Source organism: Ostrea edulis, chromosome 9, assembly GCF_947568905.1.
Source record: "Ostrea edulis chromosome 9, xbOstEdul1.1, whole genome shotgun sequence".
Classification (NCBI taxonomy): domain Eukaryota; kingdom Metazoa; phylum Mollusca; class Bivalvia; order Ostreida; family Ostreidae; genus Ostrea; species Ostrea edulis.
The window spans coordinates 24,850,097-24,873,409 of record NC_079172.1 but is presented as its reverse complement, the minus strand read 5'-3'; the positions used below and the strand labels follow the sequence as shown (position 1 = coordinate 24,873,409).

At 34.0% G+C, this 23,313-nt stretch overlaps 1 protein-coding gene across 2 annotated transcripts in view; it reads left to right on the top strand.

Moving 5' to 3' along the window:
* The window catches only part of LOC125659900 (slit homolog 2 protein-like), a 41,978-nt gene that overhangs the window by 5,131 nt on the left and 13,534 nt on the right, over positions 1 to 23,313 (top strand). For both annotated transcript variants that reach the window (XM_056148954.1, XM_048891695.2), the window contains 11 exons: positions 15,803 to 15,874; positions 18,327 to 18,398; positions 18,631 to 18,702; positions 19,487 to 19,653; positions 19,807 to 19,954; positions 20,220 to 20,291; positions 20,872 to 20,943; positions 21,106 to 21,177; positions 22,139 to 22,210; positions 22,860 to 22,931; positions 23,113 to 23,276. In XM_056148954.1, the coding sequence (XP_056004929.1) occupies positions 15,803 to 15,874; positions 18,327 to 18,398; positions 18,631 to 18,702; positions 19,487 to 19,653; positions 19,807 to 19,954; positions 20,220 to 20,291; positions 20,872 to 20,943; positions 21,106 to 21,177; positions 22,139 to 22,210; positions 22,860 to 22,931; positions 23,113 to 23,276 (1,055 nt within the window). The remainder of the gene's footprint in view (positions 1 to 15,802; positions 15,875 to 18,326; positions 18,399 to 18,630; positions 18,703 to 19,486; positions 19,654 to 19,806; positions 19,955 to 20,219; positions 20,292 to 20,871; positions 20,944 to 21,105; positions 21,178 to 22,138; positions 22,211 to 22,859; positions 22,932 to 23,112; positions 23,277 to 23,313) is intronic.

The window sequence follows — 23,313 nt, the reverse complement described above, 5'->3', positions numbered from 1 at the left end:
GTAGAATGAGTGAATTTAGTAAAATAAAGGCCCAAGATAAAATCTGTGGCACAAAAATGAATATTGTGTGGGAATAAACATATGAAATTAGATGCAAAGTCATGCAGGAAAATTGATGCTATAATCAGACTCCAGTAACAGAAAACTCAATGAAATTTCTGGAACACAACTCAAATGTGTTGACACATATACTTTTGTTTAACTAAACTACATTTGCATTTAATTATTAATTGAATTAATTGTAAAAAGTCAAGTGGAAATCAGAGCAGTTATTCTGCTTTGAGCCCAAACATAAATATAGATCTCTATATGGAGTTACCTTATACACCGTGTGTTAATTCAGTGAACTGAGTTTATGATTATGTGTCCTTATGATCCCTGACCCTGAGGTTTGATCCATTTATTGAATTATCTGCCCTTGGTTACCATCAAATGTTGATGATGCTAGAAGATTTAAGGCATTGAAAAATACGAACAGTATCACAATTTTGAGTAACATTTGCAGAATATTTCAGTATCATGCATGTTTTTCATTTGTCATTAGACATCCACAAGAGTAACACACATTTTTAATACTTTGTCCACAAAAAAAAAAAAAAATCCAACCTACCCTATTTCTGAAAAGCATGTAATTGGAACCACATAATTCATTTTTTGATCCTTTTCAATATTGTGGAGGGGGGTATTAATGTTCCTAAAACTTTTCTTGTATAGATGAGAAAATTCCAAATTAGCTGTAAAATGTCTATTATGCATAACTGAAACATGGTTTTTCCTTGAAGTTTCACTCACTCTGGAGGGTTACAAAAATGTTGAAATTCAATTAGGGGGAGGGGGGGACTTGGGCTCCCTAGCAGGGTGTTGCTCTGATTTTCCCCAATCCTTGAAAAGGCGAATTTCCCTTAAAAGTCGCAATAATTCCGGTAAGGTACATCGTATGTTTGCTACACCACCTCTTAGCATTCAGAAACCTAAAGAAGCTGGTATCAAATATTAAATCCCATGAAGGTATGCACTCTATATTGCCAAGAAAATGACATAATGATAGGTTGACTTGAGTTTTTATTCTGTTTCATTCTAAGTGAGAATTTGTGGAGAAACACAACTTTGTAAAGAGAGGTGTTTAGGATGTTTGTTCTTTTAGTGAGAAAAAAGAAAAAAGTGTTATGAAAACATTAACATGTCTAAGTGATGGCATTAAGACTAGGCATCACCTGAAAGCATTCTGTCACACCAGGATAATGTAAGAGATTTTATAATAGAAAAATAAACTCATTAATTGTGAGGAACCACGAGTTGAGTGGTGTGAATTTGGCAGTTTAACTTTTTCTGTGAATAAACACAAGTTTTTAGAATGCATTAATGCAAGTCGATGTTTTAGGATGGCCAAATGAAACAAGGGGAAGAGAAATGTGAAGGGTATTTAACTTATTATTTTAAGGACTGAATAATTTTATGCGTAATTGTCAAATGACTATAATTAAGTGTTTTGTTTTTTTAAAACATTCTTTCTTGGAAATTTCAATCATCCTACATTCTTTTGATGTATTGGAAACACAAGTTTGACATCCATATTTCAGTATTCAGATTAATGGATATACCTTTCACAACATCAAAGAAAAAAAAAAAATATAAGTAGTCTATTTGATTTTTATTGTGACAAGTACCTGTCATAAGATGTATTTGCAATAAGGGAGATTTTTTATGACCACTTTAAAACTTGACGAGTTAAACAAGAAAAGGAATATCATCACCATTTTTTCTATTATAGGATTGACTGAATTCAATTATTTTTCAAAATAATAATTCAATAGAAAGAATTCGAGGTATAAATCTGAATAGATTATTTTGCATAATGGAAACGGATCTTCATCTAATGGAAACCAGGTATTAAGAGTGACTATAAATATGAATTACTGGTAATATGATGCGGTGTTTATTAAGAAAAACATTTTACAATAGGTCTGATATGCTTGTTCATGTGGAGGTAATCTTTGTCGGCCAATATCTGTGTATGCATTGGTGGGGGTTATAAGACAGCCTTGTTTTCTTATTCTGTGGTGTTATTACGGTATGCGGTTATGATGGACAACTGAATGAAATCAAGTATATTGAGATAAATGAGTTTCAGTTTAAAGCTGGGTACATTTTTTGGATGTACTTCAGGTTAGGCATTAAAATCCAGAGAGATTTATCATGGTTTTTACAGGAGGTATTGACTTTCTTGGCTGTGGATACAGTGGGTGATTTCACAGATTCACATGGGTTAATTAGCCATATCTCAACCATCAATGTCATTCTCTTCTAGTCTCAAAATACTTTGAAATTTACATTTTTCATTCATTTTTAGTACGTCCTGGATCTTTGGACAATAAAATAAGAATTGTCACAAATGACAAGTTGACTGAAATAAAACTATAAAAAAAAATTTAATGAACAGTTAATTTGATTGATAGAACACACATGGAGTTTGAGTAAAATTTTAACAACAATGTTTCAATGTTTTATTAGCTTTTGATGCAATTAAGATTTGTTAATTTGTAGGCATATCATTTTCAAACATTCTCAATGTCTCACATGGAATAATAAAGATGCTATAAATGCATGTTGGGAGTTCTTTTCATCTGCATTAACATGATTATATAAAGCATGGCCATTATGCTGGTGAAGCATGACACGTATTTATTGTTTTTGTATCTACCAATGTGTTGCAATACTCCGTAAAGCAAGAGGTTCAGTAGTGATACTTTTATTATATATTTTTAAAATTCTAATTATTGGATTTTTATCTTCTTTCATTTTATGTTTTTTGGGGGGGGGGGGGTTGCTTGTTTCTTCTTCTTTTTTTGTTGTTGCTTGTTTCTTGGGGTTTTTTTTTTTTTTGATGTTTTTTTTAATACAGCTTCAATAAAGGAGAATAAGAACGTGAATCGAGGCTCTTTTCTTGTAGGAGTAGTGTTCTACATGATGATGCATATATTTTCCGCTGTAGGGATGTTAAACTCAGAATTACTTAACTCCGAACTGTTTTGTTGAATATTATTGTTTTATAAAACTCAATTTTAGAACAGTTTTTAAACTTTATATTGTTGAGGTCCAAGATTATGGGGTTTTACATGTATTCTCTAGAATGTCTTTTTATCAATAGCAGCTTATTTTTAAGAATATTTTTGGTCATTGATATTGTTATGATAAATATTTAAAAGAATCCTTCATCATTTAGGACAATATTTGAAACAGTATAGGTAAGATAAGACAAAAGCCGTAATTCTTTTCATGTGAATTTGAATTAAATAGATTTTTGGCATACCTTATAGTCTCCAAATTGTAAATTATGCCTTAGCATGAACCTGTAGTTTGTGCTACTGTCGGATTATTCAAGTGAAATTTGATCTATGTGGAGTATGTTGAAAATCTAAACATGTATACCAAGGTCAGTCAAAAAGACTGAAGTTTAAAAAGTTTATAGGTTTCAAGTCTTATCATATATTTCCTTAAAACTGTGGCCATTGTTTGTATGGAATAATGGAATATAAACGTTCTGGTGTATCTATGTTTTGCCCTCTCTGTATTAGAACCACTGTTAGGCATACTGTTTGGAGCCAGCGTTCTCTTTGTCTGATGGAGTCCACTTCAGTTTTCACACATGCACACCGAGTTTATGACAGAAGATAACTATTGCAAAAAAGAATGCGATTTAGAGCCGCTTCTCTTATAAGTTGCTGCAAGAGTGGACGATCATTTTATTGTCACAAAGAACTACTGATCTGACTTTTAAATTTGGGTAAAAGTGTTTTTAAGATATATTAAATTTGTTTTCGTTTTTGATGTTTCAAAAATGCAATTTCATGCATTTTGTTTTTATGCCATCTTTATGTTGTATCGGTAATGGAGCCGTGTGCTAAGTCATTTTTGGATAAGTGGTTTTATTTAAGCATGATTATGTTGTCTCAACTCCTGTAGATTGAATAGATTTTAAAAATGATTTAATACTCAGCTGTATGTCCTGAAACAAAGCATGCATTTCTTCACTTAAATAGCCTCCATTTTAATGCTGAGTAGATATTAGATACACTTTAATGATTTTATTGTATAATAATCTGGAACAATATTCGCGAAGGGCTGTCTCACAAACAGAGAGATGTTCTAAATTGTTGAACCAGTATAGGGCAGGTTTTTCATAGGTTTGATAAACAGTTGTAATGTTGGGTGAAGCTATTGCAGCTTTACAATGTGGATTTCAATGTTTATAATCTCCTGTAAGGAGAAAATAAAGTATATATCTGTCTAATGATTGAGCAACTGCCATGTTTTATTTCCATCAGTAATATGTAACTGTACACGAAAATCTGACTTATCTGTTGTAGTGATTAGCAGACAGGCTGAAAATAAATTACAGATAATGTCTTTCACTCCTTTATCACTTTTAAGGTTTTTAGGGAGTCCAGAAAAAAAACCTTAATAGGTCCTACAAAACCTATAGGAATGCTGGACCCAACATTCTGTATATCCTCACTCATTTGTATAATAAAAAAAAAAAAAAAAAAATCTCCACCAACACAAGGCTATTTTTGCTTCTTGGGTCTATACATAAAAATATCATAGCCGCTTTGTCACAAAATTATCTTGTCACAGCTTCATTTGGTGCAATGAAAAAGTCTTCATGGGAGTCTCTGTACCTTGACATAATTATTGCTATATGCTTGGCTGTTTGTGTTCTGTTTGTGTTCTGGTGCAGAAACATACCCACTGGATGTGAAGCGTATGAAAAAGGGGGACATTTTCATTCACTGGTCTGTAAGTGTTGTGCTATTACATCTTATAGCTCAAAGCTCCCTGGTTATAAAAAGGGTTATTACATAGTTGTTGAACTGACATATGAGGTACATTTAAAGTAATGACAGCTTTGAAAAACTGTGTGTGTGTGTATAGTTGTGTCATGTAGCAAATATACCTGCATGAAGAAAAATTAAATTCTGGATGAATGCACAAAGGAGAGAACCATAAAATTGCAAGAGGAAATATTTCTTTCATTTTGTTGTTATTTCTGTTAACCTCACAGAGATTATGTAAATGACTGTCACTAAATGGATGTAAATTGATAAAATTTACACCATGGTGAAATATTTTCTCTTCATTCATACATTTATATATCTGTATTGCTTTACTGGAAAGTATCGATTTTTTGAAGTTGTTAAGATGGGGCATTCTCTATGAAGTCGGTATGTAATGCAATCTTAATGGAAACTTTATTTAGAAATGATAAAATATTGAGAAATATTGCAGACAGTTTTGAAAGGATGTCTGAGAAGTGGTAGATATTCAGTGCATAGAAATATAGATGCTTAAATTCTTCTATCTGCTTGATCCATTCAGAATATTTAACATTAATGACACCTTGTAAAGAAATCACAGAAGGTAGAGGAGTGAATGAAAGACGGAGAAGGAACTTGCTTTTCATAAAACCTCGCTCTGATTTCACCGATAAACTCTCATTTGGTGTGTTTCCCATCAGAATTACCTTCAATGATCTGACCATCTGACAGTTGGGTTTCTACATCTCAGGACACATGTTTACAACTGTCAGATTTATTAATCTACAGAATGAGTTTAAACTTTCGTCATGACAGAATCCCTTTTACACATTAAAAGGCAAGCATTTATTGCAAAATATTGTCTATACGAATTCTCATAATGTGTTGGTGATCTGTTTTATTTCTTCAAATATTTTTAGTGAACATTAATTACTAAGTAATTCCTCATTTTATACATGTACATTAATGTCTTATCTACAGATATATTTTTATCCAAATAATTTCATTAATGTTACTGAGACTTGCAGAAAACCACTTGTAGGTCAATCCCATCTCAGGTGTGTCCAGGGGTCTCCTCTAAATTTTTGTATTCTTTTTAGGATTTAGGAGATTGATCACTGTTCATTATCTTCACTTTTCCATCGTGAGAACTTTTGACATTATACAGGAAAATTGTACAAGAGGCTTGGGTGGAATACAACATGTACACTCTAAACAATCTGTTTTGGGAGAATTCTTGAGTTTACAGTATGTAGTGAAGCTCTCCTGCCCCCTTTGTTTGATAGTTCAGCTTAAAATTCCACATTTGGTCGAACACTGCCCAGGTATTTAGGCAGCGTAATCAGCAGTAGGAGGGGAATGCATTACATCAGCTAATTAAAAAGAGGATCACAGGTAGTCTAGGTGTTCAATCAAATAGATTTAAGGTGCATCATGACACAACATTTAACATATCATTGTGATAATGTAATACATTCGTGTCTTTTGAAGTGAAAACTCCATAAATCAAGGGGAGAAGGGGAGATAATCCTACAAGAGAATACACATGTGTGGAGTTACACAGGGGATAAAATGAAGTAAAGAGTTCAATAAATGGAGGACCCTGGACTGTCTCCTACTGAGACTACTCCATTGAACATTGATATTGTTCTTGTAGAGCTACATGCCTTGTTAACAGGCTTATTTTATCAGTTTAATAGGTCTTTCCATCCGATCGAGGGGTCTTGTTTGGTGTCTAAAAATTTGGCTCTATCATGGGACATACACGGGTAATCATAGATTTTTCAAAGACAATTTTGTCCCCAGCAAGTGATATCTTTAAATCATTTTTGTAGGTGTAGACACATGAAGAATTTCTTTTCATACCTTAGCAGGTTTTGTGGCATTCTTCTTGCAAATGAATAATTTTTATTAAATTACAGTTTTTAGTTTTAATGAAAAGATACTTTTTTTTTTAAGAATACAAATATGTGTGTGCAGGATGGCATGCTTATGAAAGTTGTTTTATATATGCTAAAAAATTTTAAAGCTTTTTTTTTATGATCTTCTATCAAAATGAATTGCTTGATTACTAAAATTCCTTCATGCATTTACATAGATTCTCATGGAAATTATTTTGTATATATTGTTACATATAACTGCTATAGGTCCTCATGAAAGTTGTGTCATTGATGATTTTATAGATACATTTATATACTTAATATGTTATCAAAATATAATTGCTATAAAGAAATATTTATAGAACAAGGACAAGACCACCCAAAAACTGAATTCCGCCAATCTGTTTCTTAATTGTTCAGTGTGACAAGGGGACTGTTAATTACAATAATCTACAGATATAGTTCAAAGACAGGGCACCCATTACAGTTTATTTTAACCACAGGGTCAGCAATGAAGGCTGTTAAAATGTGACCAGCTATCGTTAATGGTGGGGGTGATAACCGCTACAGTTGTCTTACAACACGAAAAAGGCCTCCTAAGCAGATCTCTGACTAATTTAGGGTTAGATATGGGCCAGCTCAATTTTACACTTGCACAATCACACAGGCTTGAAAGATATTAGAGTTGATGTACATATATACCTTGAATGTGTGCAAATTAAAAAAGTATTAATTCTATAGTAATATTCAGTAATATATATGTATTATATTGGCAAATTTGACATGTTGAAGTATAGGTAAAGAAATTTATTTTGACAGTTTGTGTTTTGTGTGACAAAGACACACCCAAGGGATTAGCAACATCAAAGAATATGCTGTTGAATATTATTTATTTCCCATCTGGTTTGACTTTACTGGTATTGAATTTTCCAATTATTGATCATCCCTCTATAGCAGTGCTTTCAAAATATAACACTCTGTGGCATATTATTTTCCTTCCTGTGGACAAATACTGTGCTATCTGTGAGATAGCCCTGCTTTTGGTTTGCTAGGTACCTTGGTATCTGATCTATCCTGTATTTGTTAGTAGCGTGCAGTAATCAGATGTGGTTAGGATAAGTTTCTTTCCTGTTCCCTCTTCTCCTTTTGTTACCATTACCTACTACCTGACCACACATACAGGATCATTTTCCTTCCAACTGTGTTTACTGGTTTTTCTTTCATTACTCCATGAGAATATCTCCTCCTAAACTTGACTACATCTGCATTTCATCTATTGGTTTGACCTTTGATGAGGGGTCAGCTGAGGTCATGAAAGTGCCATCAAAGTCTGGCAGGGCAGCACTGTTAATACATCACACTTCAGACAGTATGCTACCAGGAATGATCAAGTCCTCCAGCAAATTCATTCTGTCCTGAGCCCGAATGTCCTTGGGGTTGACCTTCCATTTGATATTCATTAAGATACCATTAGTGGAAACACTTTATCATCTATTCCATCAAAATATGGCTTTCTTGTTGTGTATTGCTCATCAGAAACAGACTGGTGCATTGCACAAGTGTGAAAATGGTGGTGTCTTTCTCCATGTCACAGAAGCATCTGGGTTGTTGAGGAAAGAACATTTATATCATTTGTAATTCAATATTTGATGTGTTAGTTTGTTTTGACACTTATACCATACTTTTATTATTTTAAACCTAGATCCCTTTCTGATCAAATTTTACCATGCAGGAGTAGGGATGTAGACAACCAGTGCATTAGATTATCTCTAAACCTAACTGTACTCTCCTTAGATGAATGATTGACACTTGTAAGACAATTCAATTAACCAGATCAATCCTTAATCCACTGAGGAAACCTTATCTTAATCTATCTAGTGAACCATGTACTTTCTTAGACTATCATCCATTAGTTGTCCCCCTCTCCATGCAGATCAGAGTAGTCCTTATCTCTCTGGTTATGCAGTAAATCTCCCAAGGAATGCTCAAGTGCTATATTCCTCTAAACTCATTTGTACTCTCCTGGTAGCAGGCCGGCCCTCAGTTTCCTGTGAACAGTTCCAGTGTAATACATGTTCGCTGTGGTCATTACAGAATTGTTGTAAAAGGAACTCAATCACAATACTTGTGTTTTTTCAGTGGTTACTTAAGTGGGATTTTTGTTATTTTATTCTTTGAGAAGACCCCACTTCACTGGAGTTGTTGAACCTTTCCTATACCTCTGATGTCCCTGTCCTCTTTACATATTCATGTACGAGTAGTAATGGTTAATTTTACTGCCTCTCCGTTCCTCTGAAGTCTTTGCTGACATAATAGGTACATCACAGAACCTTTAGTACGCATCTCAAAATAATTCCTTTTTGTAGAATTGGAAGTTAGTGTAACAACAGGCCTATGATTTGCCAATGAGTATTATAAAAATGAATAGAAATTGTTGATTTGCATGAGAACAAAAGAGTTAAGAGATAGGATTGTTGGAATGTATTGAAACAAAACAACCTTTTTTAAAAAAAAGTTCTAACGAAATTGGTTTCCTTTGTAGTATAGACACCACATTATCATGAGTCACAGTTTGTAACAATTGTGGTTAAAGAGTGGTGCTATTCCCCCCTATGCCTTACATGTACACTGGTACTTCTTATGTTGTATATCTTGTATTTCTCAGTAATTGCAGGTTTTTTAAAAAAAATTCGAAGGCAGTTCAGTGTCTTTTTAGAATAGTGTAAGGCAGACTTGCATGTTCATTCTGCAGGTTTTTCAAAACTCGATAAAATTCAAGGTGATGTGAAAAATTCGCAGCTAATAAAGCAGGCTTAACATCTTATGAAGATGGCCTGTTCTTGTACTCAGAATCTTTTTACCGTAATCCTGTAAATGCAATTTGGAAGTAGTACATCTTTTTGTGAAGGATTAAGTTTCCAAATTTGTATTAAATATGAGAAGCTATTTAAGAGTGTAATTTGGGTTTAGCGGAATTATAATAAGAGGTGTCTGATAGCTGTGTTATAAAATTAACCCCATCACTGATAAGGGATCGGAGTTATTTTCTCTCTCTATCTCTCTGAGACATAAGGGTTTTGGTTGAAAATGGCTAAAACATTTAACCTTTGAGGGACTGTGAGAATATAGCCCCAGTGATCTTGTAGGATCTCAGTTGACTTGCAGAGCACTGAAATTTGACAAGAACTAAAGTGTACGATATCATAGTTGATATGGGCCCTGTACAAAGAATGATTAATGATATAGGTGTATATGTATATAGTGAAAAATCTGCATAGAGAAAACTGGTGAGAGACGGTGCTGTGCAGAAAGGCCTTGCATTAATATTCTTAATCAAATTCACTCTCTTCTTCATTTACTTAGAAAAACAAAAAAATACAGGACAATATAATCCACTTGTTTGAACAACTGTTCTAGCCGTAAACGATTAATGTATAGTGCTCTGTTGTAAGCTTTTGTAAACACAGTCTCTTTCTGAAGTGCATACTGCACGTGTGACAGTTTTTCAAACCACACATGAAGGAAATCAAGCCAACAGTTGTACCTTTTATGAGCATTGAATTCAATTAAATTGTACAATATTTTTCGACTGTGAACTTTGAGAATGGGTTTGTGTAAATTTTTGAATGAGAATTAGTTAGATTATGAGCGTGACAATGTGAAAGAAGGATTAAATTTCAAGTCAAATTTCAAGTGACGTACATCTCAGTTTTTACTTTCGGTGATTGACAGCAACAATGGAGTTAATGCCTTTTAGGGCAAGTCTGTGGAGAAAATAAACAGGTCGATTCTATTTGTTTAAATGAAGTGTCGAAGTCCCTGTGGGTCTATAGTATCTGGAAATTATTCACTGTGTGTAACTTTACATTTTAATCAGGTGATAATAATGGTATATAATGGCAGGACGACCTAACAAGAATACGTGGTAAACAGTCACTCACTGAGTAAAGCAATCCCAGCACGTATTTAGAATATATGTGCTATTTACAGTGTGCTGTACCTCCCACGAACTTCTTTTGTGCGCAGAAGATGAACTAATCAGGTAGAGAAAAAAGCAAATATTGAAGGAAACTGACATCTCTCCATCTGATCTTATTGTTGTGTCTAACGAGAAGGTACACCCTGGCAAACGATGACAATTTCCGTCTGTGACATTTTTGCATTACGTGTCTCTGTGGGGTACTAATTGTTTGTTTGGCGAAACACCCCGGCTGGAAGGATTATTCGCCAAAATTGTTCAGTGTGATGAGAATGATAACTTTGTTGGGAAACCTGAAGAAGTAGATTTATTAATTTGATCAGGAGAAAGTGGGTCGCATAAGCACCTGCAAATCTTTTTAATTACCTTTTTTTCTTAATCTCTCTTTCTTGTTTAAAGGGCCTGAAAGACTATAGCTATTGGACTTCATTTGATAAGTCAGCAAAGCATTTTTAACATTCTTTATGCTGTTCAGAGGTACAATGATGATGTGCAATTAACAATTATATGCATTATTTTAAGAAAGAATTAAAGAAACTTTCTGCAGACAGATTCAATTGACTTGAGCACTTTTTTCATTGTTATCCAAGGCTAAATAGCTGTGTAAATGATGGTCTTGACAGCTGAATGAATGAGAGTCCTTGTATTCCTAAACAAATTCAAGTCCCACCCATGGTGTAATCCAGCCAGTGACCCTCCCCTCAGGCCAAACCATCAGTGGCTAGGAGATATCTGACACTATTGTCCACACTATCAATGATCTGCAGGGGTCATTATATACTGGCTCATTATTGTAGGTACTAAAGCAGTGGACAGTATATGAGACTAAGAGCTGACCATCTGTGGGGAGAACTACCAAATTTCCCAGATTTATGTGTGTTCAACAGAAAGGTGTCTGCATTATGAATTTTGGGGAAATGACCTTATGGGAATATGAAAATAATATGCTAACTTTTTTTGATAGATGACTCTATAAAAGTAAATGAATGCATGCATCGTCACATGCATTACTTTGGTAATGTTTTAAACAGCTGTCTCTGAATGAGCCTTCAGGAATGTTGTAAAGATTATTGTGACAGTGTGTTGGTAGAAATTAGTCTAACCTTTAACATGGGTCTAGCTCTGTGCCTATTCCTATACCACATTATCTTTATTTAGGAACATGCTTGTATCCTCTCTAATCCCTTGATGAAATGCACTGACATGGGTTTCTAGATTTTTTTTCATTCATCTGTCAAATATTTTCTTGAATGCGGTTTAGAAGAGACCAACATGTTTCGTCGCAGTGTCCATTTATTTGTGGTTGACTGAACCGGAGATATATCCTAGGGTACACTATCGGTACTAAACATATACATACCAATAGGAAGGAATTGTTTGGATTCTTCACATTATGGGGAGACTAGAGATATCAGATTTTGATTTTGTCCTTTCAGTGACTTTGTCCACATTTTAAGGAAGGGTTATTTATGGGAATAAGCTCTTTCATTACACTGTCATAGTGTTAGTTTAATCGCTAGTCAAGGAGCGCCTATATGCCCAATTCTTTCTACATAGACCTAAATCTTAAAAAATAATGAACACCCCTTGACAATTCTCTATGATAAGGGTCGCACACTTAGAAAGCATTCCTTTAATAGCTGATTAATAGGTGGGGTCAGACTTGGCTAGGGTAAGCTTGTAAACAGCCCATTTCTATTATTCCACCCTATGATTTATGGATGGGGGATGAAAAACACCAGAGACTACTCAATCTGTTAGATGTTTCTTTAATGCATGATATGTTGTATCATATCATCATAATGACCATCACTATAAAGCTATCTGAACTGTGGTTGGTAGAAACGTGATTACCAAGGTTTGTACTTGGGTGACCAATTCGCATTAATCATGACACTAATGGTTTTAACACCTATCGGAGTCCATTTCTCCATGTAAGATCATCTTTTTACATGCATTGCTAGACATTGAGAACATTCTCATTTCTCCTGTAAGAACAACCCAGCAGAAAGGTGTGACATGCTTAGTAAATGAATGATGATCCTTTTTAGCTACCTCTCCCTAATCTTCACATATATATCATATGCATAAAAATTATTCATTTTACTACCTTGATTTTATACAGATTCTCAGTATTACAATTCATGACTTGGATTTAATGCATACAATGATGACAAAGAGGGATTATGAGACCGTGCACACATTTCTTCATTATGCTCTGTATTAAACCGGCTAATTTTCCAACGTGTAAAGAGTGTCCTGCTGTATGTATAAAAGTCAGGGTCAGTAAGTGTATGTGGCTTGTGGTAGACTTGTATATCCTAGACGTTATTGATTACTGTACAGTTACCTTGTGCGCAATATGGCAAACTGCAATGCTTCAATTCAAGATTAATTTCATTGCTTTACCACCTCACTGGATTGTAAATTGATTTAAATTTATTGCTTATCACTTAAGTATGTAAAGTTGCATGCAGAACTGTGTACAGCTGTTTGAGAGTATAACCTGGAATGAACAGGAGCTCAGGATTGAGGACTTCTTGGCAGAATGTTTAGATATCTGATCCTTCCCAATCCTTCAATGTTGGTCAAATACACAGTAGACATTGAGGAGTATATTCATTTAATAGGTGTAGATTAATTACAGTAGTAGTGTGTGTCAGGTCTTTTGGCTGAGAGCTGTTCATACATTCCATGTACATGTTTGCAAGTCAGTTGACATCTCCATTCATGTCCACTGACTTGAAAAAATTCTGATGATCCTCAACACTCATCACAAGAGAATGCAAAAGGTCTGCTCTTCAATGTCAGACTAAAAAGAAACACTGAACAAAACCTCTTAACACCGAACCCGAGGAGATGCCCTGGTTTATTATAATGCATTTTTCTTCTAAAAAGAAGTTAACTATGCAGAAAACAATTGCTCGCTATCTGACAGACCTGCTTTGTTAATTAAAGTATAATCTAATGTAGAGATCATAAGATGGCAGAAGATAGCCATCACAAAAATTATACTCTTCATTCTGTATTGGTGGTCAGTTAAAGGAGATTATTGATGCTTTGAATCAAGCAGAAGAAAAATACTTTGGTGTAATTGAAAACGGAAATTAAAAGTACTGTTATCAGAACAGAGGGTACAGTGTTCATTAAGGTCCGTGATCAAGGTTAAGATTTTCCCCCAGATAAATAGTTGACTTTCTCCATTCATTAATTTGTGAATGAAGATCTCCTACCAACTCATTTTTTTTTTTAGAGAATTCTTTGGTTTTACAGATAATATCTGCAGTTAATGTGAAATGGTTAAAACACTTGTTCAAACACTTTGCTCATTTGTAATTACCCTGTTCACTAGATCAGGTGCTATTTATGATAGTATATCATGTTCCGAACATGTGCAGCAATTTGTATCAACTTGGGAGTCAAATGTGAAATTTAAAGTTATGACTGTAAATTATTTCTCCGTCAATCTGTTTGATCACTGGGTGTTATCAGGGTGGTTTCAAGCAAATTAAGACAGCAAGTTAATTTGAAGTCAAATAGGAATATCAGATTAGATTTGAATTGAGATTCTTTCTCTCTCTCTCTCTCTCTCTCTCTCTCTCTCTCTCTCTCTCTCTCTCTCTCTCTCTCTCTCTCTCTCTCTCTCTCTCTCTCTCTCTCTCCCCTTAAATGTGTAGTGAAACCAAGTTTGAAGATTTACATGTAAAGTGCAATAAGTATGTAGGATTTGAAAAAAAAAATTTAGATTAATTTTTTTTTATTAGGGCTCATCAGAATTTTATTCAGTGTGACGTACCTGTGATGACAGTTTAACTACTTTTTTCAGTGAATTAAGATTTATGACGGGGAAAAAACTTTCTGTTTATCCAAATTGTCCATGTATTGCAGGTTTAAATAATGGTTCTTCTCTGTGGAGAGGTTAGGAATCTTAGTTAGAGAAATTGCAGGGATTATAAAAAGTTTAGATTCATTTTGGTGAATAATATTCAAATTAAAATGCAAATGACCACATGTTCATTGAACATGAGGTGTGGATATATGTATAAAATACTTTACATGACTGCTTGACCATAAGTTGAACTTGGATAAACCCAGCGGAAAGGCATGTTTTCTACCCTCAAAACAAACACAATCCAACTCATTATAAAATGGGAAACAGAGAAAAATTGAGATTTTATGATAAATATGAGATAGGCTTTAACATGGACCACCTTTCATCTTGTCAAGTAGAGTTTCACTGGAGTAGTGATTTTTCTATGAAGTTGGGGTATTTCTCGTAGAGGAATGGTTGTAGCTATGATACATAGCACCAACGCAAGCACCTTGCCCTCACACAAGTCTTTACTCTGTTTACTTGCCGATTGCAGTTCGATGAACACGTCTCCAAATAAGACATTAATTTTCATTTTGATTTGTCTTTTTAAAGACTAAATAAGCACCTCCAGAGCTCTTTATCTTCAGAATCAAACCAGTTAGAAAGTTTATGTCTGATTTTTCCTTTTAATGTTTAGGGAAATTGAAATAGTTTTAAAATGCCCATTTGATTTGTTCGACTAAAATCGAAAAAATCTTGAGACATCAGAATGTGAAATATTTTTTGGTCTGAGATTGAAGTTAGGTGGTTGAGATCTTGTTTTATTTATACAGAACAATAAGGTCATATACCATGAAATAAAATTGTAAATGGATGAAAAATATTCAAATGTACACCTGTAAATTTTCATTGCTTAAAATTTTTAAATCTGATATTTTTGTGTATTGGGGCAGTGCAGGTGTTTGCTGATGTAGAGACATTAAGAAGTTCAAAAGACAAATTTCACTGATGTTTTAAAGTGAACTAGAGTTTGGCTCATGTCCCGAGTAGTATCTAATGGTTGTGATGTTTGAACTTCAAAACTTTAATGAAGAACAGTTTCATAGGATGGCCCAACTCTTTTTTTAAAAATCTAATGAAACAGGTGTTTTGATGGGAAAAAAAAATGTTTTGACATAAAATTTCTTGCCTTCAGTGTTTATGATATTGTATGCAATATATCCAATATATCCACATTATCTGGATATCACAAAATTAAGGCTGCTGTAAGTAGAGGCCATTATCTTTTTATGTTTGTATTCTTTGTGTATTGTAGAGATCTGAGCTACAACAAACTGAAAGTTATTGGAAAAAAGACGTTGGTTGGATCCACTGTCCTACGCAATTTGTACGTATTTCATTGTAGTCCTGTGAATACGGGTAATATTCTTGCTTTATTACATATTTGTAGTACAGACCATAAACATAGGCCTACATAATTTGCATAGGTAATGACTGTGTTTGGTATTATACCTGTAATATTAATGCATAACTGTCGACACTGCAGTCTTGATTGTAATTATTTTTTTTAGATAATGGTGTCTGTCAAATTTTAGAACTAATTACTAAATGACCCAAAGGGACTTTCTATTGTGCATTACATAACAAATTTATACATCTGTAGATAGAATCGAGCTTTAACAGGGTAATTGATACCTTCAATTTCATTTTTTGTGAGAAGAAGGAATTTTATTTTTATCAGAATAAGGAATTTCAAATTATGATAAAAATCAATTTTGAAAGAAACTTTCCTTGCAATTAGCTGGTGAATGAAATAAACAATTGAAGATCGAGATTGGGTAATATTCAGGGATTCTGAATGTAAGACTAAAGATAAAACTTCTATTTAATTACAATACACATTCCTTTCGTCATTAAACAATAATAAAAATGTAATGAAAATTCATGCAAAGGTTTACAGTTGTAAGGTAGTTTTATCATTGGCAGTAAAGTAGTAATTACTTCATTTAAAAATTTTTTTCCCAGGAAATAAGAGAACATTTATGAAGAACACACGTGTAGCTTAATAATGATCAGTAATTTCTGAAAGAAATCATTGTTTATTACTTCAGCATAATTGTAGAGTTTCAAAACGTAGAATGAAATTAAAATTATATTTGAAAAACTTCAGCAGTGGATGGGAATATTTCACAATTAATACATGGATGATATAATGAAATACATTTTCATGAACTCTATGGTTATTTGTTTACAGAAAACCTGAGCAACTGAAGCGTTATGTTTACATGTCTGCATGTTGTTAATTGAGCACTAAAGAAAGGGTTCCATACAAACCATTTCAATGTTTTAATATTGCAACTGATGTAACATTGGGGGGGGGGGGGGGGGGGGGGGGTGTTCAGACTTTATTACACATGTACATTTATTTAGTTTTTGGTCATACTTGTATCGAACTATAGCATCAGCATTATGAGAATTGCGTAAAATGGGAAACTTAAGAATAAGGTGGGAAAGGGGATCATTAGTAATAATTTATCATACTTTTATGATTATACAAACCCTCACATCTGAATAGCAGGTAAATAGGTAGTGCTGATAGAGAAATACCACATATTACTTTGGGTGCATTTCAGTGGCACTTCAACCTTTTAAAACCTGGGGTACACAATACGGAAGTCAACATTATATAACACAGAAGATTCTATCTGATTTAGTCATATAATTTCCAATTGCAACAATATCATATCTGTATATTGTATAACGAGGAGTTTTGGCCCTTATTTAATATTCTTTTGTGTTACACCCTGTTATCGACAATCTGTTTGACAAATTTTCCAGACCAATTATTTTCTGAAGTGTTGACAATAGTGAAGTTTTCCCATCAGTGAATAAAAAGGTGTTTTCTCGTCTTACATGATCATCTGGTTGAATAGAGTCATAATTTTTTGTCATATTTACTTATGCCACACAAACACTGACATTAAGAGGTGCTCAGTTCAATTTTATTTAAACAGAGCTAATTGTAAACACTGTGATTGAAATATCTTCAAACTCCCATATCATTTTGACTGGCATGCTTTGAATTTGTTTCTCATTTTTTTCAAAACCTCAAATTGGCCTAGACAACCCATCCCCAAATACAGTTTTCTTTTATTCATTCATTGCACTGCAAAGATTATTATGAACTTTGTGTATAGAATAGCTATGAGAAATCAAAGAATGTTTTCTTTATTGGGAAAACCTTTTACGCCCGGAGTTGTAAAAATATAGAGCATTAACGTTCTAATGCAATACAATTTTAAAATGGTCTTAGTAAACTGAACATATTTCACAATGTTTGTCTTGTTTAATAGTGCATATTTCAGAAACTTTTAAAAGCCTAGTTTACATTGTTAATTTTCCATGTCAATGAAGTTATTACATGAGGCTAAGACACTCTATTCAGTTGTTTGAATGTTTTATTCTGGATAAAAATGGAAAGCATGAGTTAGTGCTCAAATTTAATTTGTCATATTAATATGCAAGTGATAGAAATATTACCAAAGTTGATTGAAATGTGAGAAAAGGCGTATTCAGGGTTAGCAGCATATCTACAGAATAATCAAGTTTACATCGGATGGGATACGCTGGTATTGGTACACAAATGATTAAAATTTTATTTAGCTGCAGGTCAAGCATCTAATGATTAAGTAATAGTATGCATATCTATCTCCATCTAAATTAATTTACTGTCTTTTTATAGCCTTAAAAATACTTTTAGACAAGTAGACAAATATTGCATTGGAATTTGATAGGGATGTGATTGTTTATGGGGAGACTAATGGGCGTTTTATTTCCAGACAACTGGACCACAACAAGTTGGAGTGTGTATCGGAGACAGCGCTTAAACCTTTGCACAACATGGAGATCTTGTAAGAAATACAGTCACTTGTTGACAGTCTGTCAGATCTCTGTATATAGACAGGAAATCAGTTTTATAAAACATTCTATTATTATGCTGGTTAGAAATGGAATGTTTCCCACATTGTTACAAAAAAAATGCTTCAGGTGCAGAAAATATTGTTTAAGGACAGTTAGAAAATTCAATGCAGGTTAAAAAAAAGAAATAAAAATAGTAATTCGGATGTCAATTTCCTATTTCAGGACCTTGAACTACAATGAGCTGACATCTCTACCCAAGAATTTATTTGACAGCATGACCAATCTTCGGACATTGTAAGTGCCAGTTTGGTCAACTCTGGTCAACACTTCAACTCCGAGAAAAAAAGATTAGCACGGCTACAGCCTTGCTTCTTTAGACCCCAATAAAAAAAATTTCAGATTCATGATAAAATACTTTAGAGATTAAAGAATTCCCTGCATGTCTGAACCTTAATGGAAGATAATTATTGTTGTACCAAGTCATCTCTGTGTTCTGTCCGTGTGATTGATGAGTAGTTTCTTTTCTGAAAAGGAAATGTCCTCTTCTTTTAAAATGAAGGTTAATGCTTACACATTTCTTGTTAGAAATATCACCTTAATGCTCATATGTGTAAGGGATTATGCAATTTCTATTCACTAAAGAACACTGCTGGAAAGAAGCTCATATTCTAAAAGGCAAGGTTTACCTAGTAACCTCCAATTCTTGTGAAAAGTGCAACATAGTAACTGTAAAGTGAAGGCATTGCAAAGAGGCAGTTCTATGCCCTAAATCACTTATGTTTTATGAGTCTTTATTTCCGTGAGTTTGCATTGTAAGATTTATAAGCGAGGCACAACTTTCGCTAATGTCCAAATTGCTTAATACTACATGTATATGGAAAAAGAAAAATTATTTATGATATTATAATCTTTTTGCAATGAGACAATTTAAGGAATTTATGCATCACTAATGAATGGTGATATCATATTTCATCTCGTGAATTTCACACCCATAAGTTATATATCAACTCCTTATTGTAACAACATCCTTCATTTGAATGTTTCTGGTAAATAATGTGTATTTAAATATTGATTGTAGGAGACTGATAGATAATAAGTTTGTGTGTGACTGTCACTTGTCATGGCTATCAAAGTGGCTGAAGGCCCACCCCAATCTCGGATTGTACACAGAATGTTCCGCCCCGCCCAATTTACAGGGGATAGAGGTGGACGAAGTCCAGAAATACAGCTTCCAGTGTAGTACTGGTGAGAAAGTCTTGTCATATATGACATCACAGTTTTTTATTAGCTTTTGCCTGTAGCACCTGTAAGCTGAAATGGTACATATTTCTTGTTTTGTTAATTAAAGTTGACAGAAGTGGTATTTAAAGGTGTGGATATGTTGATTAATTTTTAAAGGTCAGGACACTGCACAGCAGCAGAGTGATAGATGTTCTTCTGGGGCTTCCTGTCCAAAGGGATGCAGCTGTACAAATGCAGTGGTAGACTGTCGGGGTGCAGGGCTGACAGAGTTCCCTTCTGTGTTTCCTGATGATGTTACTGAAATGTAAGAAACGCTGTAAAAGATTTCATACTGTGTCATGTTCAAATGCTGAAAAAATCATGTCAGATTTTATACCGAGTCATGTACTAATATCTTTTAACATCTTGTGTCAAGTATGTTAAATTGTCCATGTAGTACAAAAGAGAAATTAGAAGCTGCATTATGATGTAGGATACCAAAAACCACAATTTGGTATAGAGTTTCCAAGAGAGCAGAGTCTAATAATTGAAATTTCATCTCAAGTTGTGTGTAAAATTTGTTTTGACAGCCGTTTGGAGCAAAATCACATTGTCGTGGTGCCTATCCGGGCCTTCGCTGATCTGAGGAAGCTTCGTAGAATGTAAGTATACACACAGTGGTATAAACAGAAGTACACCATCACCCAGCCAAGCACAACAGCCAAAGAAGGTGTCAGAATCTACTCAAAACATCCTTACCAACTGTTTTAAGGCCTCCTATAAATAAACTGTGCAGTGTCACAGGAAAAGATAACAATTAAAAAAAACCATGATCAAAAGATTAATCAGTTTGCAATTTCCCCCATGCTGTTTGGCAGGATTTGATTGTTGTGTATGGGGGTAGTCGATGGTGCTGGGTCCTCACCTGTTGCTGATGTCAGCACCACACACAGTATTGCTCCTCCACCACCCCATTTACAGTACAGCTGATCTGTGACCGTGGTGAATTTATAGATGTTGACTGTCACATGGTATTTAGTGCAATGTGTAACACAGAAAGCAAATTTGGCTTGTTGAAGGATGACAATGAATTGGTGGTAATTTGGGTGGACAGGTCCATTAAAGGGGTGATAAACAATGTAAATGAATAGAACAAAGTTCAATCTAGATCAACTGTTTTATGATCATGATTTGAGCTGAGAAATTAAGGTTTTGAACATTTTTATGGTTTTTTTTTTTTAGTAACTTGAGCAACAACAAAATCACTGAGATTGCTGCAGATGCCTTCAGTGGTTTGACGTCGCTTAATTCTCTGTAAGTATGAATGATATTTATCGCGTTCTTTTTTAAGAAAATAAATTATTAGTTTATTTGATGGTTGTGGTATTGGTATTTTAAAAGGCAAGCGGATGATTTCATTGCCTCTGGTGAGTTCTGTACCCTGATTACTAGTCATTGAATCTCTCTTTTACACAGGGTGCTTTATGGGAACAAGATTAGTGACTTGCCCCCTGGCCTGTTTAAGGGCCTATCATCTCTTCAGTTACTGTAAGTATAGGCACTTAACAGCTTCTACTAGGGGAGTGCATTCCATAAAGCTAATTGTCAGTTTCTGTTGATATATCTAAAAATTGTAAGTAATATGTACTGCAACAGTTATGATGGAATATCAATCAAAATTTAAGTACATATGATGCTTTTCATTAACAAAATCCTACATTTATCTTTTTTTTTATGGCAACTTGAATATAACATTTGAAGACCTCTTATTCCGTAAGAGTGCTGTTGTAAGCATGAGTCATGTGTAAATTAGCAGAAAATATGCTTTTTGCAGGGCATATATTACTTTTGCTGGATGGAAATTTGTTTTTCTGTAAGAGAATTACTTATTGTTGACATATATTCTAAAAAATTTACAATTGATAAAAATTGAATTAAATGCAAAATATGGAAAGAAGTGCAACATTACCGCATTAAAAAAAGAGCGTGATATTACATTTAGTAATTGTACTTTTCTAGTTCTGATATTGAGAAGAAAAATGTCTTTGTTAAAAATCTGATCAACTGCATTTGCACAAATAAACATTGCTGTAGACCATCAAAGTTCAGATCTAGCAGAGATTACATGAATACAGGGTTTTGTTCTAGACAGCTTGTTTGATGTTGCACAAACATGCTCTGGGACATCTCAAAATGATTGATATAATCAATTGGACCCTGCGAAAAGATACAGCAAATTAGTGAATTATCCAGAACTTTTAACTCAGAATTAATGAAAAAATTTGGATTATGTAGAAACTGAATTGAGAAGAATTGTCTGATTTAGAGCTTCATTAAATGCCCTCATAAAGATATATTTGCTTTTTGAAGATAAGAAGAACTTTCACCTTGTTATTTCTGCTGTGAGAAATACTGCATGGAGCATTCATTAAATACCTGTGTAATTTTTCTGCTCCCAGTAGACTACAAAAGTATTTCAGTATGCTCAATATCTTTGCTCTCTTTTCAGATTGCTAAATGCAAACCAGATAAAGTGTATAAGAGTAGATGCATTCCAAGACCTCGCTAGTCTCAATCTTTTGTAAGTATCTGCCGGTTCTATTCCCATATCACTGGCCCATTCAGTGCAGAAAGAACTCGATTGTGGATTAGTAGACGAAATTGATTAAAAAGTCCTTCGGCTGAGTTCATTGAAGGGCATGAGATAGTTATTTACGTAATGTTTACCTTGCGGAAGATGTAGTAGTTGATAGCGACAATGTGTGGCAGGGAACATTATTGATAACATTCTGATTTTAGACATGTTTGAAGTAGTGAGTCTGTTGCATGTAAATCTGTGCATTGTAAATGCACAGATAGGGTGATTGTGCTGCAAATATGTAAAGGAAAGCCCCCAGAGAATTGGAACTGACTTTAATTTCAATAAAAGACCAAAGTTGATATTATTTTTTATCATTCCAAGTGAAATTGGATGCCAAAAGTCAAATTAGTTATTTTAATTTGGTGAATTTTAGATGAATTTTCAAGGAATTTTCCCAAGATGTTTTGGAATGTTTTCAAAATGGCCAGGCCATGTACTTGAGTTGGCATAAAATTTACGAATTTGTGTATTTTCAACATGTAATGAAGTTTTTAAAGATAAGACAGGAATAATTAATTATAGTATGTACATACATTTTATGCTCAGATTACAAGAGTATATGAACAATAATACCAGTGATTCATTGCAGGTCTCTTTATGATAACAAGATACAGTCTCTGGCCAATGGGACATTTGCTCCACTGAAAAATATCAAGAACTTGTACGTACATCCTCACAGTGTCAGGAGAAATTAATTTGTTTGATATCATCCCTGGAAAATGCTAATATGCTGTACTTTCTTGACAGTTATATGTTATAATTGATGTTTTGTATTCATTTGATATAGGGAGTGAGATATATTTGTATACACTGTACATGAGATTTCTCAATGGTTTTTACAGGCACCTGGCCCGTAATCCATTTATTTGCGACTGTAACCTGCAGTGGCTGACCGAATATTTACACCAAAACCCTGTGGAAACCAGTATTGCAAGGTGTGAGGCACCGGGACGGATGAAGCGCAAGAAGATAGCCACTGCAAGAGCTGGGAAGTTCAAATGCAAAGGTATTCCTAGAATTTCTAGTGCACTTGCATGAATCAG